Source organism: Myiozetetes cayanensis, unplaced genomic scaffold, assembly GCF_022539395.1.
Source record: "Myiozetetes cayanensis isolate MyiCay16 unplaced genomic scaffold, myiCay2020 scf10, whole genome shotgun sequence".
Lineage (NCBI taxonomy): Eukaryota > Metazoa > Chordata > Aves > Passeriformes > Tyrannidae > Myiozetetes > Myiozetetes cayanensis.
In genome coordinates this window covers 20,051,757-20,068,707 of record NW_026086605.1, presented here as the reverse complement: position 1 = coordinate 20,068,707, position 16,951 = coordinate 20,051,757, and the positions used below count along the sequence as shown (strand labels likewise).

At 55.9% G+C, this 16,951-nt stretch overlaps 1 protein-coding gene across 2 annotated transcripts in view; it reads right to left on the bottom strand.

The window, feature by feature from the left end:
* The window catches only part of PSD (pleckstrin and Sec7 domain containing), a 38,507-nt gene that overhangs the window by 6,922 nt on the left and 14,634 nt on the right, over window positions 1-16,951 (bottom strand). The window contains exons 6-10 of one of the 2 annotated variants that reach the window (XM_050305707.1): window positions 11,913-12,113; window positions 11,346-11,426; window positions 10,658-10,770; window positions 9,783-9,841; window positions 9,159-9,248 (exon numbers count right to left, since the gene is read on the bottom strand). In XM_050305707.1, the coding sequence (XP_050161664.1) occupies window positions 9,159-9,248; window positions 9,783-9,841; window positions 10,658-10,770; window positions 11,346-11,426; window positions 11,913-12,113 (544 nt within the window). The remainder of the gene's footprint in view (window positions 1-9,158; window positions 9,249-9,782; window positions 9,842-10,657; window positions 10,771-11,345; window positions 11,427-11,912; window positions 12,114-16,951) is intronic. The other variant, XM_050305708.1, reaches the window with a different exon arrangement.

Here is a 16,951-nt window from a genome sequence, read left to right as displayed (position 1 = left end):
GCCTGCCTTCACCCTGCTCAGTGGGACCTCAGTCTGTTTCAGGGCCCTCAGAAGCTCCATGACACAACAGACCATAGCCAGCAACCCTGCTGCTGTCAGCCACCTGCCCTGGGCTGGCAGAGATGGGCTCATGGCAGCACCCAGCACTCCCCAGGAATGCACTGCTCTCGTAGGAACACACTTCAGCTTTGGGACAGACTTCAGCACGGCACTGGCCCAGCACTGGCAGAGACCCTGGCGTGCTGTCATTCATGAGGCTCCCAGAGGAGACCTTGTGGCTGGTCAAGGCAGGGTGGGCTACTGCTGCTTGGAGTGGCTGTGGCCTGGTCCTACCCCTGCCCATCACCCTCAAGCGCCTTTCCTTCCTTGTGGACCCAAACACCACTAAGCTGAACAAAGCAGGACCCATTGCCTGTACTTCAGCACAGGAACAAGACAAGCCTGCCTGCAGCAGGATGCTCCAGGGCCCTGCTCCCAAGTGTTTGTCTGGGCCAAGCTGGGTGTAAGCCAGCAGTGCTCAGCACAGCTCTGCAATTGGGGAGGCTCCAGAGAGGATTTCAACACAGTGCTCACAGAGGGCTTCGGAGCACGATCTGGAAGGCATCATCCTCGGAGGAAAATAATCGAGTCTCGCACAGGCTGTTCATGCAGCTGTCAACATCCATCACTGGGCCGGAGACTGCTGCTGAGAGATCTTGCTGGTGGCTGAGAAAGTACAACTGGAGGCGTGTAGGAGCCCAGGAATGCTGGCCAGCACACAGGCCCCAGCGGTGTCTGGAGAAGGGACATCCATCACTCCCGAGAGGCGCAACAGCCAGGACAGAGCAGGAACCCGGCTCCTCCCGCACTTTCCCGCTGGGGAAATGCTGGCATAGCACCAGTTTGTTTCTCAGAGGAGGGAAGGGATCGCCCCAGTCTAGCAGGCAGAAAGTAGGGTTCAGTTGTCTCCTGGGAAGGCAGGATGCCTATAGAGGGGTTATGGCCCCAGAGCCTGAGAGAAGATTTGACCCCAGCCCAATTCATGCAGCCCCAGTGCCGGAGGGACAGGATGCTGAATTGTGAGCAGGAGGTACACATCAGTGGGCTGGCAGCGAGAGGAGAAGAGAGACTTAAAGAAGAGCCTGGAGGGAAAAAACAATCCAAAGCTTTGCAGAACATAACCTGGAAGTGGAGCAGGGGGATAAACCGGCATCTCAGAGCAATGTAGATGATAAGGAGTCACCATGGGAAACAGAAGGGAAGGGATCTTACTCACTGCCATGGATGCAGCTGAAAAATGCTGAGAACGAACGGACACAAAAAGGAGACTAAAAAAAATGGCACAGAGAAGGGGGGACTGGAAACAGCAGAAAAGCACATTGGAAAGAGAGGGCAGAATGGGACACATGGCTTGGCTTCTACCCGGCTCAGTGGCAATACAGAGAGGTGTCATCTCCTTGTCCCCAAGGAAGGGAGCTGGGATTTTGGAGGGCAGGGCGAGGTGCAACACTGGAGAGGACCCCAACCCCATGCAGGGCTTGCAGGAGGATTGCGGCTAAATGCAGAGTGAATGAATTGATACCAGGAGAGGCTCGAGGAGTAATTCTGGATGGCACACTGCTGGATAACAGCCTGGCAGAGTACTGTGTTACAAAAACCTGGGCTCTGTCGGCGAGTAATTCAAAGGCTGAACAGCCTTGCGGCTTTCAAAAGCTCCAGCTGCCCTGCTACAAGTCCTGACAGCACACTGCCAAGTACCCCACCTCAGAGTCAGGGAGCAGGGGTTGCTCAGCACTCCTGTGCAGGGGGACAATGAGAGGCACACAGGGAGACTGTGGAGATTGAGAGGGCAAAGCTTTATGTCTGCATTTAAATCCTGCCAAGACTCTGCTTGGCTAAATGCCAACCCCAGCCAACACTGATCTCAGAACAAAGCTGGTGGACTCAGCCTAGGCCTTAGCTGAGAAGATGCACTTCAGCATTGTGGCTGCTGTTCTGGTACTGTACTAGAACAACTGCCTGTCAGTCCACTAAACTCTGGGCCCTTTGGTGCACAGGCTGTTTCTGCTGGGGAAGCACAGGATATGTAGGCTCTTGAAGCCTAACTCACAGCCACGTCAGCAGAGACCAGAGACACCAAACCAGCAGGTCCCTCTCTCCGGCTTCTCTTTGCTCTGTGGTTTGATTCCCCCTGGGTTGAAAGGACAGCATCTCTTGGTATCTTTGAGCTTGCAAGCACTGCCCAAGAGAAAGTTGGGCACTGGCCAAATGCCACTATGGACGACCCCAAACATGGTTGGGGTTTTTGCCATTGTTGGGTTATGAGCTCACTGCTGCAGCACGCCAGGCCAGCCAGCCAGCTCTGCCCTAGACATGCGCAACACTGAAGAGACCTAGGAATATACTGTCCCAGTGGGATTTCTAACTGAATCAACAACATCTTTCTTTGGTGCCCTCCCTTCCAAAAGCAGGCTGAGGGGATGTCCCGGAGTGCTGCTATAGCAAATGTCTCAAGGAGAGGTGAGGGACCGCACTGGGCAAGAGGCAGGTCGCTCTGATGCTGCAGCCCAGCCCCTAGCAGCCCCAACTCTGCTGGGGACAGCCCTACACGAGCAGGGCAGGGAGAAGACAGCCCCCTTCAACTCCTCAGCTCAGACCAGACCAGAGGCAAGATCCAGTGCTGGTCTGGGGAGCTGGGTAACAAGCTGGCCTGGACACAGCTTTGGCACAGGATTGTACCGACGGCTGTAGCCCAGCACTAAAGTAACAGATGAAGGTTAACGCAGGAATTTAGGCATCCAGATAAAGGGTTTAACCCTATCTGGAGTGCCTCTTTTATGCATCATAACTCTTACAGACACATCCCCTTTCCACCCTGCTAGTTCCTGTGCTAAACAACACAGTGCTCAGCTCTCTGTGCAGCAAGATACCCTGTGCATGTCAAGGCTCCCCTTCCTCTTGTCAGACCTGTGCCCAGCCACGGGTGCGTGACATTCTTCAAGACAGACTTCACAGCCACCAAACACCCTCCCTGCAGTCATTCTCCCTCTCTCTGTGCCTGGCAGCATTTCAGTATGAGAGTTCAATTGCTGGCTTTCCCCAACTTTTCCCTAGCAAAGTATCTTCTCTACACCCAGCCACAAAGCTCTGTGACGTCCCCCAGGCACACAGACACCCTCAGCTGCGCAGATAGAAACAGCAGGGGCAGATCCGGGCTGTATGTTAGATGGAACTGTTCCTATGTTGGGTCACTAATTCACCTTGGCAGTCCCTCCTGCACCTCCACTGCCTGCACAGCACGCACAACCCATGATCAAGAACAACTCATCACCTGGCACACACCAGCCCCTGCTGCGCACATCCCATGTGTCCCTCCTCCCCTCCACTGCAGAGGGGCTCCAGTGTGCACAGTGACTTGGGAACAGTGACAGCAGAGTGACCTGGGAACAGACTTTTTTCCCTGTAGAATGGGCTGCCACGGGGACAGTGTCCTGTGCATCACCTTCTACCCTGCTACAGTCAGTAATAGACAGCTGACTATCCCAGCCCCACACTTTCGACTCAGTAACATCATAAGCTGCACCAACCTCTTTTAAAATATTTAAAACATTCCTTGCCCAGGCAACTATTACTCCCAGGACAGCAGACCCCTCTATCCCTCACAGTACAGCCCCACAGCGCGGGAAGCAGAGACCAAGCATCTCCCAACTGCATGTTTCCAACCGAGTGCGTCACAACTTAATGCTGCCCCCAGACCGTACTGCGCTATGACAGCATCGCGGCTTGGCACGGCCCCGATGGCCCCACCGGGCTTGTTTTGGCCACGGGGGCAGCCCAGGTAGCTCGGGGGTACCCCTGCCTGCTTTGCCACAACCTGCCTGAGAGAAGGGGGCCGATGTAGACTCTTCTCCCGCTGCTACACTGGAGGCAGGTACCCGACCGAGACAGGACGCGCCCAGAGACAGCCTGTTCGCTTCTTCCCACCCAGGACCGATGCGGACCAGCCTAACACCTCCAAAACGGATGCCGGCTCACAGCGAGCAAGCTCTTGGCAGTAAAAAGCCCTTTTTTGTCGAGGCTGCCACTCCTTCCTCTCCAGCTCCGCTCGGCTGGGAGCCGGGGCTGCGGCGCTGTCCCTCCGCGCTGCCTTGCGGTTCTCCCCGCCGCCCAGCTGGGTGCCAGTCTGCCCTGGCCGGGCTGGCACGGCACGGCACGGCACGGCAGGGCACGGCGCAGCTCAACCCTTGGCAGGGAGCCCGCAGAGCTTGTCACTTATGCTAAGCTGGAGGGCTGGTCCCAGCGGTACGGCTCTGTCCTGGATTCCTCTTGCAGCGATGTTTTCGAGCAAGCGTTGCTGTCAGACCACGGTAAGCGGCGCAATGTCACCCAGGTCTTGCCGCGCTCCCGCAACCCCTGTGCTCGGGGTCGGATACGGGAAGGACGGCAGGGCTGGGGACGGGGATCCTCGGGCGAGGGGGAGTTGGTGGGGGCCCGGCTCCGCAGAAAGCAGGCAGGAGAGGGAGATGGGGCTGGCTGATCGCTACATCCATACCAGGGCTGAGGTTCTTGCAGCGGGCGGGACGGCGGCTGTCCGGGCACGTCCGCCTGCCCGTGTCCCCGCCGGGGCGCAGGGCGCTGCGCATCCCTCCGCGGAGCCCCCCGTTCCCCCGGCCCGCCGCTTACCGGCTTCTTCTTGCGACGGTTCTGGAGGCGGCTGACCACCAGGTCGGTGTAGAGCACCGGCTTGAGAGTGCGGGAGCGCTGGGGCCAGCCGTAGCAGAAGGTCTCCGCGCCGCGGTAGTTGCGCCCGTAGCGCACCGAGCACATGGAGCGGGACCGCATGCGCCCCGCGCTGCTGTTGATGCTGTTGACGCCGATCATCCTGCCGCCGGCGGCGGGGGGGCGGCGGGGCGCCCGGCGGGATGCCCGGCGGCCCTGCCCTGCCCAGCCCTGCCCAGCCCTGCCCGCCGCGGCCGCTCCGCCGCCGCCGCCTGTTGAAGCGGGGCCGGGCCGGGCCGGGCTCGGCGGCGGCTCCCGACAGAGGCGGGGCCGCCCCGCCCCGCCCGCCGCAGCCAATGGCGACCCGCGGCAACCGGCCGGGCCGGGCCGAGCCGAGGGGCTGGCGGCGGGCACCCCACCCGCGGGGACGGCATCTCATCCGAGGGGACAGATCCCACCCGGGGGGACGGCATCCCACCCGCGGGGACAGATCCCACCCGCGGGGACAGCATCCCTGGCGCTGGTGCCACGCGAGCTGCCGGAGCTCCCCCCGCTGCATCAGCTGGCCGTCCCTGCCTCCTCTCCGCGGAGAGGGGAAGCAGGTGGCTGGACGCTCCTGGGCTCTTGTGGAGCCGCGGTGGTGACATCTCCTGGGCTCCAGGGGCCGGGTGGCACCTCCACTCGGTTCCATCTGGGCAGGCTTCAGAGCTGCTGCTGCAGCCCTGTCCACCTCAGGGACCTATAAAGCTGGTAGGAGATGGGCCCAATGGAGATGTGCTCAGACCATCTTCAGTGCCTACCCCAAGCTTAACACTCCTGCCTGTCCCTCCCAGCTCAGGCAGTAGCTAGAGCCACTCAGCTGGTTACAGGCAGGACAGAGATGCTTCAGACAGCTGCTCCTGTGAAGATGCAAAGAGCTGGGCATCCTTGCAGAAGGAAAGGATCGATGCGTAATTTAGTTAGGCTTGACTGAGCAGGAGATGCAGCCAGTGGAGAGGGGGAAATTTTCCACTCTATCCTAACTGCTTGGCATAGTGATCACCGGGCACAACTTGTGAGGGAGAGGGCATGGGTGCCTGGCACATTAGATTTGTTGGGCTGCCCCTGAGGCTGGGTGAGCCAAGGGAGACAGGGGCAGGGCAGCATATTGCTCCCAGGGGAAATAGGCAAAAAAAAAATAGCCCAAGGGATTAGACTGAGCAAGCGTTTCTGTGATTATAGCTCAGAGGTGGGAGCCAGGGCTTTCTTCCCACATTGCTAATCACTTACCCAGCACTCTGAGCGTCTGAGCCCTGCTGTTGTGCCTCCAAGCTGGAAGGTGGGGGCCCATCCTACCTTCCTCCCCCGAGGACCCGACTGCATTGTCAGGCTTAATTCATTAACATCTGTGACGTGCTCTGGGCTTCTAGGCTGGAAGGCAGCACAGATTTGCTTCTGCAATTGCTAAGCAGTGACGGGGAGAAACGGGGCTTGATTTAGCCCTACTGCTTTTCTGCCAGCCAGTGAAGCACAAGGTTAAGCTAAAAGAGTAAGAAAGATGGGGATGAGCTAAGGCTCCACAAAGTGATCAATCTTCTAAAGGCCAAATCCACAACTGAAATATAACAGACAACCAGCAACAGCGAGTGAAATCCCAGGGGGCCTGGGCTAAAAATCACACTGTCAAGAAGAAAAGAAACATCTCAAGAGCTAACCAAAATACCATCAACTCCAGGATGATCGCTTCACCCCCTTCCTTGCTATATGGGCAGTGCCTTCATACAGCCATGGGAGTTCAGGTCCAAGCCTGCACATGCGGGCATCTTCAAGCATGGCATTATATGGGTTCTTATGTCCCTGGCATGGCTCCATGCCTGAGGGAGGGAGGGCAGCCCTTTCTGCGGAGTATAGTTCTCCAGGAGAGCTTCCAGAGCCAGAGGAAAGGGTTTCCAGCAGCAGTGTCAGTAAGGCATCACTGCCTTAGCTCTAGCAGCAGTTCTGTGCAGGGTATGGTGAAGCACTGTCAGTGAGGGGGATGTGGTGCTCAGCTGTGAAAGCTCTTAAAGTGTTTTCATTGCTTCTACATAAAACTGGGATTGTTTACATGTATTAGCTAGTAGCAGATAATTCTCATCTGACTCAAGCTGCCACAAGCTCTCAGGCATCATGCTGTGTTTGTCTTGGGACTCCCCCTGCAGCCAGAGACAAGAGGAGTGCTCAGGCTTCCTGTGGGTCTATTCTTGATGGTGTCCCCAGAGCCAGAGGGGACAGTGGCCTTGTGCCCCTGCAGTCACCTAGGTCCTGTCCTGCTGCCCTCATTCCCTGGCACTGAGATTCCCTGTGGGCGAGAGCCACTTCCAGCCCTCCAGCTTTGAAGTTCGTGTGGTAGCAGCCTGCGCTATCTACCCAGGCAGGCTTGGAAGAGCCCCCAGGACCTTCCTTCTGTGCTGTTGGAGCTGCTCAAGACCCGGCCTTGAGTGCTGGGAAGCTCCTGCAAAGCCTGCCGGCCCTTCTTCTCTCCTGCTACCCTTAGGAAACGCGTGTGCTCCTGGAGCACTAAAATTAGCCAGACAGCTGTGTGGCACGCCTGCACAGGAGCCTCAGTCCCCAAGCACAGCCCGCCAGCTAGGTCTGCCAAGGAGGCCCAGGGTAACAGGGCTAGTGAGCCTGTTCCCATTTGTATGCTCCCTCAGTCTGTTTGGGGACCAAAGGCCCAAGCAGCCAAAAGCACTGGGCAGAAGGGAAAGAGAGTCTTCTCTGGTTGAGCCTGGCAAAGGCTGCCCAAGAGAGCCACAAGCCCTCTTTGCCAGTCCTCCCCCGGTACAAGTCAACAGCACTTTCCCCATCTCGCCTGCCCCGGGGGCCCCACCCCGCCTTGCACGGGTAGGGGGTTCCCCAAGTGGAATGGTGTTTCAGGTGAGGAGCTGCAGGCTGCCCCACATGAGGTTTCTCACACTGCCTTTCACACCCCCTCCCCAGCATGGCTCCTGTACAGAGGCGGCTGAAAAGCGGCGGTGGGAAGCACCGCAGCTGCAGAGGGAACAGGCCATTTTTAGCAGAGCAGCCTCCCAGCTGCTGGGCTGCGGGCAGAGCTGTGCGGGGCTGTGCTGCAGCACTGCAGCCTTCCCCACTCCCTTACACCCAGCAAAGGTTTTGGCCCCCACCCATGAGAGAAAGCCTGTAGCTTTGTGGCACTCCCTCACTGTCCTATTTCCCAGTGTCTGGGATCTGATAGGATAACTTGATCTCACATGTTTAAACTACTGGTACTTTTCGGGGTGAAGTTTAATAGGAACAGGGAAATACCTCAAGTGCAGGTAGCCAACCATGGGGCACCAGGAGCTGCAAAGGGAGTGCACCAAGGGGTCTGTGGAGCTTGGATACTCCAAAGTGCAGCAGCACTGAAGGCCAGGGGTTCAGGGTCCACCTTTTGGATGTTTCCATCCATTTTGGGTGCTTAAAGCCTTTTCTGGAGCTCGGTTTAAAATTAGAGGAGAATTTTTCCTGAGTGACTCCTTTTACTGGTGAAGCGTGGGCTGAGAGGGAGGACAGCCCTATTGAGAACTGCTGGTAACCCCTTAATGATGGGGTGAGCGACACAGCCAGGAATAGACCACAGAGGCTGGAAAGGGAGCTCAGCTTTTCAGCCTCTTGCCTTTTTTCCTCAACCACCTCCCCCCCGTTGTGGCTTCAACACCCTGTGGGAACCCATTTTCCACATCATGAGTATTTTCCAACTGTAGCACTTCACCAACAGCAACAGTTTCTGCCTGGCAGACCCCATGGGACCTAAGCCTATTCCCAGGGTCTAAGACAGGGAGACAGCAGCTCAGAACACCCTCCTGAGAACAGCAGCAGTCTAAGGCCAGAGGTGCTTGCTGAACACTGCCCTCCCTGGCCAAGTCCCTCTGGGAACAGGGTTAGGTAGGGAGAAGGCAGAAGACCCCCAGTTACACCAGTGTGGTGAGTTCCCACAAGCTTTGAGGCTTTAACCTGCAGCCCACCATCTCCACTGCCATGCCTTGCCCATGTCACCTCTGCCACCAGAGATGGCTCCAGTCCCAGGGCCTGGCCAAAGCTTTGGGCTCCAGTGCTTCAGGGAGTCAGGAAGGGCTGAGTGCCATTGTGATAATGCCACGAAGCCTCTGGTTGAAGCTGGGCATACCAACCGTAGTAAGCTGCCCCATTTGTGCGCTCCCTTGCCTGTGATACTGGCACAGCAAGAGCACTGAGGGAATCAGGACCCCAGCTGGAGTTCCAGTGTCCTTCTGGGGGAACAGACAGCCCATGTTCCCCTCAGCAAGGCAGAAGGAAAACTGTAGGCCCAGGGACCATCACTGTTCTTGCATGTTAAAGCATCTTGCATTCATAGCATCCCAGTGTGATCCAAGTGTGATTCATAGCATCCCCATGTGATCCAGCCCAAAACTCTCATTTTTGCTCCTGCTGTTTGGCTGGCCAGGGAGAACAATTGAATTTACCTTGAGCAAATCCTTAGGGAAGTCAGTGCCTCCATTGAGTCCCTCCAAGTTGCCAATGAAGTCAGAGCAGGACATTCTCTTCCCAATATTCTGGGGGAACCAGGGGGAAAGAAATGTGGGGGTTACCTTTGGGACAGAGGTCAATAGCGGCTAAAGCAGGTACCACAGCCCAGGAACAAACACCCATCTTTGCAGAGGGGTGAGGGACCAGCCAGGTATCAGGGAGGCTGTTTGCAGGTATGGGGAGGCTGCTGTCTTTATAAAGCTCAAAGAGTTTGAAATAGTCTCCCCGTTCCCAATGGCAGCTGATTTTGGAGTCTCATTCCCACCTTCTCTCCCTGTCCACTTTTCTCTTTGTCCTCATGCCACCTCTACATTTTCCAGCTCATCAAGTCTCCCCCAAAGACCCCCTCTCTCCTTCACCAGCTCCTCCTCTTAATCAGCCTGTCTCCTCTCTCCTGACCAGACACATTAAGAGTGACCAGTGCTTGTGGGCCCAGGGTTCCATGCCTTCTGCTCATGGGGCTCTGCCCTTGCAAGTCCTCGCTCTTGCCCCAGCACCTATAGTTCAGGGTAGTGGGGTCAGACAGGGGACAGACTGGGACAATGGCAGTGGTAACTTACATGTCCATGCAGATCTGTGTTTAGCAGCATCAGAGCACAGGTGAGGGTGTGGGCTCCATCTGCAGCACAAGCACAGGACAGGAATTAGAGCCCCCATCTCAGCCCTGCAGCTGGTGCTCCAGACCCTCGGCATCTCAGGCAGGGCATGGGGGTTCTGAGCCTCCAAAATAGGCCTGAGCCCCCTCCTCCTGCCCGGGGCACAAGGAGCACACAGCAGTCAGTGTAGTGATGACAGCATGAGGGCAAGTAAGTAGAAGGCCACTGAATTAAAGCTGGCCCCAAACCTGAGCATACAAATTCCCTTCCAACCTTGCAGCCCCTACAGCCAGGCAGTGATGCTGTAGCTAATCCTGCAGAGCTCCTAGCGTGGCAAGATAGGACCAGCACAGCCCTCTGCGAGCCAGGCAGCCCAAACCTCACCTGTCCTAGAGCAAGCCCAGAGCAGACCCAGCAAGTGAACACACACAGGAGAGGTGCAAAGATGTGAAACGGTACAAAGTGTGTGTCTGTGCTGCCCAAGCGTCAGGTGCATGGGTTTTCTCACTTGGATATTCCCTGAGCTGAGGGTCTGAGAGATGAGAGTTGGTGAGGAGGGCCATCTCTTGCTTCTTGTGCTAATCTGCTCAAGGTCAGAAGTAAGGATGAGTTGAGTCCTAATTATGCATCATCCAACTAAAGCAGGCTTAAAAAAATAAAAATCTAAGCAGCTGTCATTTGAGGGAAATGACATCTCCGTAACCAGGGCTATCTTCTAAGGTGTCAGTATAGGCTCTCAGTCTGCTCTCTAGTTTCAGTTTGAGCACCTTGACTAAGCTGACAAACACACAGACTCCCTTGAAACACACACACACACACAGACACGCACAGTTTCTTACCTTCTGAAGGGATAGCATTGGGATTACACTCATAATAGCGCTGAGAAAAATGAGCCAGCACTCGCTCTCGCTCTTGCGTCTCTCCCATCAAGGCTAGCTCTTTTAGAAAGGACCTGAAAAAGCAGCAGCAGTGTTGGTCACACATGAAGCCCACCAGCAGTTTCTTCAACCCACCTTGTGCAGGAATGGAGCTGTGCTTTCTGGTTTGGAGACCCCCCTCTGTGTACTGGATGAAGCCCCACTGTTTCATATCTCTCCCTCCCAACCCACTGCGGGACTCTCCTCCAAGCACACAGCACCATATCCTGCTGGCACATCGCAGAGACCTATAGCCAGACCTAGGAGCTATACCAGGAAAGGAGGTGGGGGTAACAACAGAAGGATTTGAGTTCAAGACCTGGAAAGCCAAGCCTAGGTGGATCTGACTGTCATCCAACTGCACTGAGAATTGCGTTAAGACCAGGGATGCTCTTTCTTGATTGTGTGGCTCAGAGATCACCTTGGGAATCACCCTCTCCTACTTAAGAGGTAAGAGGATCTCCAGGTAGGGAGTCATGGGTTCTGCCTTCTCCTGCAGATCTCTGTGTGGTCGCAGAGCTGCAGAGGGCACAGTCTGTTGGGACCCCACTCTGGTGGTCACCACAAACATGCACACACACACACACACACACACACACTCAGCTCTGACCTGAGAGCCTGGTCCAGGCTCATCCCTGTGAACACAAAGAACTTCAGATATTCCCCTGCCACCATCCTGCTGAACTCATTGCTGAAATAGAAAAGGGGGAGGGTAAGAGTGGGATTGCCCAACTGTGGGGACAGCCAAAGGCACACAGGAGTTGAGTGGATTCTAGGAGGCTGGGAACTCCCCAGGGTTGCAGGAGATGTGCTGAGGACAGACACACCTCACACTCCCATGAAACTCAGAGAAGTCACCCACAAATCCAACGGGAATACTGGGCTTAGAAGAAAAAATGGAGAAACTAGAGCTTGAACAGCCCACAAGAGGTCAGCTAGTCACCCCCCTACCCCAACCCCCTACTGAAGCATCCAAGATGCAGTCATGATAGTAAGGTACCAAAATCTGGATGTCTCTTAGGTTTTTAAGACCTTTAGAGGTAACACCTGGTGCAGACGTAGCAGTCAAGGGGAGTGGGCTGTGCCACCCTGGCACCCAGCAAGGGCAGCAGCTGTGGGTGCACCGCAGGTGCAGGTGAGATTCTTGCAGAATGGAACGTTCCTTGCTAATACCCACACGTACTTCTTCCCCAAGTGGCGAGCCACATCTGCTTTTTTAAAGCCATCCAGGTTGTAGAGCCTCTTGGCCAGGCGTTTGGCAGCTTCCAAGTCAGCCTTGTGCCCATTGGAAAGGGTGTCCGTGCTGCCCAGGACCAGATGCTCCACGCTGTCCATCTCCGACTCCGAATCTGAAACCAGCTGGCTCTGGGGGTGGTCACTGCAATGGGAAGGGGCACTCCACGTTAGCCTGCCTACAGATCCTCTACTTGTTCAGCTTCTCAGGAAACGCAGGTTCCTCACTCTGCTTTGGAGACTAGCTACTCACTGCTGGGACCCAGGGTGAATAACAGCAGTCAGAGACACTCCAAGGTCGGGGCTGGGAGCTAAGGGAAGGTTTGGGGATGCAGCTGGAGGGGAGGTGGGGTGATGGATAAGCTCCACTGACAGATGACAGGATCAAGGCACCCAAATCCACATCCAAAATGGATGTAGAGGGAAAGTATAACTGCTTCAAAGTCCCCCACTCTGAGCCTGTGAAACTGTATGTGTGGGCTCAGGCTCTGCCAAGCTCAGCTGTAGTGGAGACTTGGAGCAGAAACATGTGCACATCACATGCTGTCCTACAGATCCACACATTTTTTAATCTGGACAAACTCCTCGTGCTGCTCTGAAGTGCAGTTTCTACTCGAAACAAGACAACTGTAATTTCTTCGTTCACCTTTTCCCACCCACTCACTTCAAAGCACTACACAGACGGCAAAGCTGAGGCAGAGTATGAAGAAGGAAAACCGCCCTGGCCTCCCAGCTCACAGTGGAGTGCACTGTCTTCTCCAGGCTGCCCATCAGCTCTCAGCCCACCATGCCTTAAATGGCCACGTTAGGAGACACTCTTGGCTTGGCCTCCGAAGCAATCTGACTCAGCTGTGCAGAAGTTATCCCAACTAAAAGCTGGTTGAATCTAATCAACAAGGAACGTTAAGCAACTCTGACCTCGCCCAAATTTTCTGGCAGCCCTTGCAATGTTCCAGTCTGATTTATTTTTAAAAGTCTCTAATTGAGTTTTAAGAGGCCTGCTCTCCTGAGCCAATTACCCAGGTCAATCTCCTTGAGGCTCCGTTTCAAGAAGGACGAGCCTCCTTTCTGCTCAGTTCTGCCTGTCCCAGGGGAGGCCTCCGCAGCATTGACAGGCGTGTCAGTGTCCTGGGGGGCTCCCCCAGCCAGTGTGCAGCAGGGGAAGCTGCTCTGCACTCAAACCCGTGGTTCAGGCACTTCCCCGGCAAAAGGAGCTCCAACATTCTGCAAGTCCTTAGGGAGATGCACTTTGCTCGGAGCACCACTGAGCTCAGCAGTGCTGATTACAGTAAGACCTGGATGGGTGCCCCAATTGCACCTCCAGAGCAAGAGGCTGCTCAGTCACCCTCTGAAGATCTTTTAATTCTTCTCAACCACCATCACTAAAACTACTGATATACTTTTGGACCTCACCTGTCCTGCCTGAGAGTTGTCCTCCCTCACATGGCTGGTTTCTGAAGCCCCCAGAGACAAACCCAGAGCTCTGAGTCTCCCCTCCATGACTCTCTTCCCAATCTGTGGTCCTCAGCTTTTCTACCTCCTACCTAGTGCTGAGCATCCAGGCATGGGGCCACTTAAAAAGTCTGTCTTGTCCTTCAAAACCTGTATGTCCCTGCAGGCTCCCAACCTGTGACTGCAATTCTTGCCTTGCTTCCTGTAATGGGCACGCAGTGATCTCAAGGCTTGGGTCTCAAAGTAGCTCTACCAGCGGGATCTGCTGTTCCCTCCCTCACCAAGTGCCCATACTGATTTGGGGTTTTACATCATAAAACATAACCTTGCTCTCAGGATGTGGCACAACCCAACCATGCCATGAAATAGGTTTTCTTCCATCATTCAAGCCACTCTCACACTGTTAAATATGAGCCTCAATAGACTCAGAGTGCCTCCCTTGTGGCACCTGTCTGTCACCACTCAATGCCCCAGCTGGCTTGGAGAATGTGCAGCTTAACAGAGAGGAAACCAAGAGGCCAATCCTTAAGCAAATGGAGAGCAGAGCAAGAGACACGTCCATGTCTGAGGCAACTGAGATGATGCTAATTTTCTTGCCAATGAGCTAATGTCTCAGGGTGGTTTTTTTAGTGTACTTTGTAAAGTGACATTTTAGTTTGGCTTGAAGAAACACTGAGATAATAGTTTTTACATTAGGTACACACTTAAGGAACAAAGATCAAATCTGGTATTGGGCAAGTACCCTCAGTGTGCCTGAAATAAGTCATGCCCGAGCAGACCCAGTGCTGGCTCATCCCTCTACCCGCTGCCACCACTCACGTCATCATGAGCACAGGTTCCCCTGTCACCTCAGAGGTGTTTGCTAGAGAGCCCAAGTCCCCAGCACCTGCGTCAGCCACCACGAGGCATTTCTGGGGGTCTCTGCAAGGAAGGCAGGTGGTCCAGATCAGGGCTCGCTCTGGGACAGAGGCTCTTCACTGACCATCTCCCACACCAGCTCAGCAGAAAGACCACATTGTGGTTCCAGCCCTGGGGAGCTGCTGCAGGACCATGGTCCTGCTCAGCGCCAACACACCACACACACTCCTTCTCCCAGGCTTCTTCAGGGCCCAAATATTCCTTTTCAGGGCTAAACGCCTCTTTCTTACCTGGAGCTGGATCATCACCTCACCCCAATACTCCTCCTCTGGCCAACATATCGGAGCCCAGCAGCACAGATCACAGCATGTTCCCTGACTGCAATGCACTGTGTCACTGCAGGACTCCTGATATCCTCTCCACCTTGACACCATCAACTAAATTCACGCAGCACCATGTGGCTGCCAGCAACCAGGAGCAAATCTTCTCTCCTCGATGTGGAGCTCCTGGCTGCCAGAAGGGATGTATCTGCATGGTAGAACTCTTCCCACACTGTACCTGCATGGTGGGACCCTTCCTGCACCAACAATCTGTCCCCAGGAGCTGGAACAGGTTGAGACCAGTAGCCATCGGTTTCAGCTGAGGGGTGCTCAGCTGAGCTCCTGGGCTGTCCAGGTCCTGTCTGACACATTTCCAGGTGAGACATCTGCTGTAGGAAGCTCAAGACCTTCTACCACAATCCAAATGTCTCTTGCTCCCCACATGAGGCTGGTTTCATCTTGCACCATGAAGGGACGTGGCAAGGAGCCTGGTGCGAGCCCACAAGAGACACATGCATAGGGCAGAGTAGCACTCTGCTCTCAATTCCCAAAGCCCCACATGCATGGCTAATTGCCCAATGCCTCTGCCAAGTGAACCCAGCCTGCCTAATGTTGCTGCTAAGAATGTACCAGACCGGATCTTTGGCTGAGCTAAATAAACGCAGCTCCCTCCATCGGTCTCAGTGGAGCGACTTTGATTTATGACAGCCAAGATCTGGGCTGGTTCGTTCCTCGCAGAATTGAAGTTAGGGCTGGGAGGACACTTGAAGGTCAGCCAGGCCAGCCTCTAACCACAGGCAGGGCTGGTGCTGCTTTCTGGCAGCTGTTGAGTCCAACATGGTCCTCAAATCACCCAGCCACAGCAGTATCCACCAGCATTACTGTTGACAGATCCAGGTAGGACTGAACTTTGGGCAGCTGTGCCCCTCCTCAGTCCTGTTTCTCTGCAGACATCCAGAACCTCCCCTGCAGCACCAGCCCTCTCTGGAGATGTCAACTGCTCCTGAAGAGTACAGGGGCTGACACTGCAATCCCACCAAACAATTTCTGGAGCTAGCTGAGAGCCTTAAAATCCAGTTATTCACCTGCTGGGTGGAGGGCTGTATTCTCCTTCAGAGACACAGATGCCATGGGGTCAGTGCAGGAAAACCTGGGCCTCTCAGACTTTTGGGCCAAGCCCAGCCTAGGGGCTCTGAGTCAGGTCCAAAAACTTGAATTAACACCTGACACATGGGGCTGCATCCCACAGGTATGTGCTACTGCTCATGCCTCTGCAGGCAGACTGCCATCCCTGGGATCCACTGCCCCCATCCTCTATGCCATGGAGGGCTGATGTGCCCTATGTCCTGGCTCCTGCTGGCCTTCATGGCTCAACATGGGGGAAAATCCCCCCCCCCGGCTTGTGCTTCATTTCTTGCTGTGCCAGTGCTTGTGGAGAGAACTCTTCATTCTGTTCTCTAGACTTATTCCCCTCCTGTGATCCCCAGCCCACCCCATACCTTCCTTCCCCTATCTCCGTGCTTTCCTCATTGCCCTCCTTCCTCTGCCCAGCTCTCACCCTCAACCTCCCGCATAACACCCTGAATCCACCCCACGGGGCCCCAGACTGGGCACAGCCCTTCAGTGCACCATCTCACCAGTCTGCCCAGTGCCACCAGGGAGCTCAGGCCAGATGACAGACCTGCGCTGGCCCCGGGTGGGGCACCGGCTCCCCGAGCGCTGCAGTAACAAAAGAGACCTTATAAAGAACGGCAGCGGAGCTGTCTGGCAGGCCCCGCGCTCCGGCACTCGCCAGCGGACACGGTCTGGCAGGGACGCAGCTCTGAGTGCCGGCGCATCCTCCGCCCGGGGCAGCCCCAGCCCCGCGGGCTCCCCGCTCCTCCCCCGCAGCCGCAGCTCCAGCTCCAGGGCTGAGCTCTCCCTCTAGCGAGCCTCGGGGCGTGCTGCCCCTCGCCGTGCTGCCTGGCCCTTTTCCCCAGGGGGTTTGCAGTCCCGTCTTTGATGCTTCCTCTCCTGCCTGCCCTTCCTCCTGTCCCACAGCAGGCGTGCCCCGATGAGGCCCCGGCAGAGCCTGTCCCGCTCGGGGGCCGTGTCACGTCCCCACCCCCGGGCACCCCTCAGGGTCCGGCACGGCTGTGCCAGGGCCAAGGCTGGCTCCAGGGGAGTGCGATGGAAGTTGGGCAGCTGGATTTCAGGGGGCTTGCACCCTCAGAGAGGTGCAGTTTGCCCATTTACATCCCTCTGGGGCTCACGCCCCAGAGCCCGCATCGCCTTGCCCGTGGGCCGGCAGCCCGTGCACAGAACTGGGCAAGCCAGGTGATTTTCTGAGCCTGCACCCGGCAGCTTGGCCAAG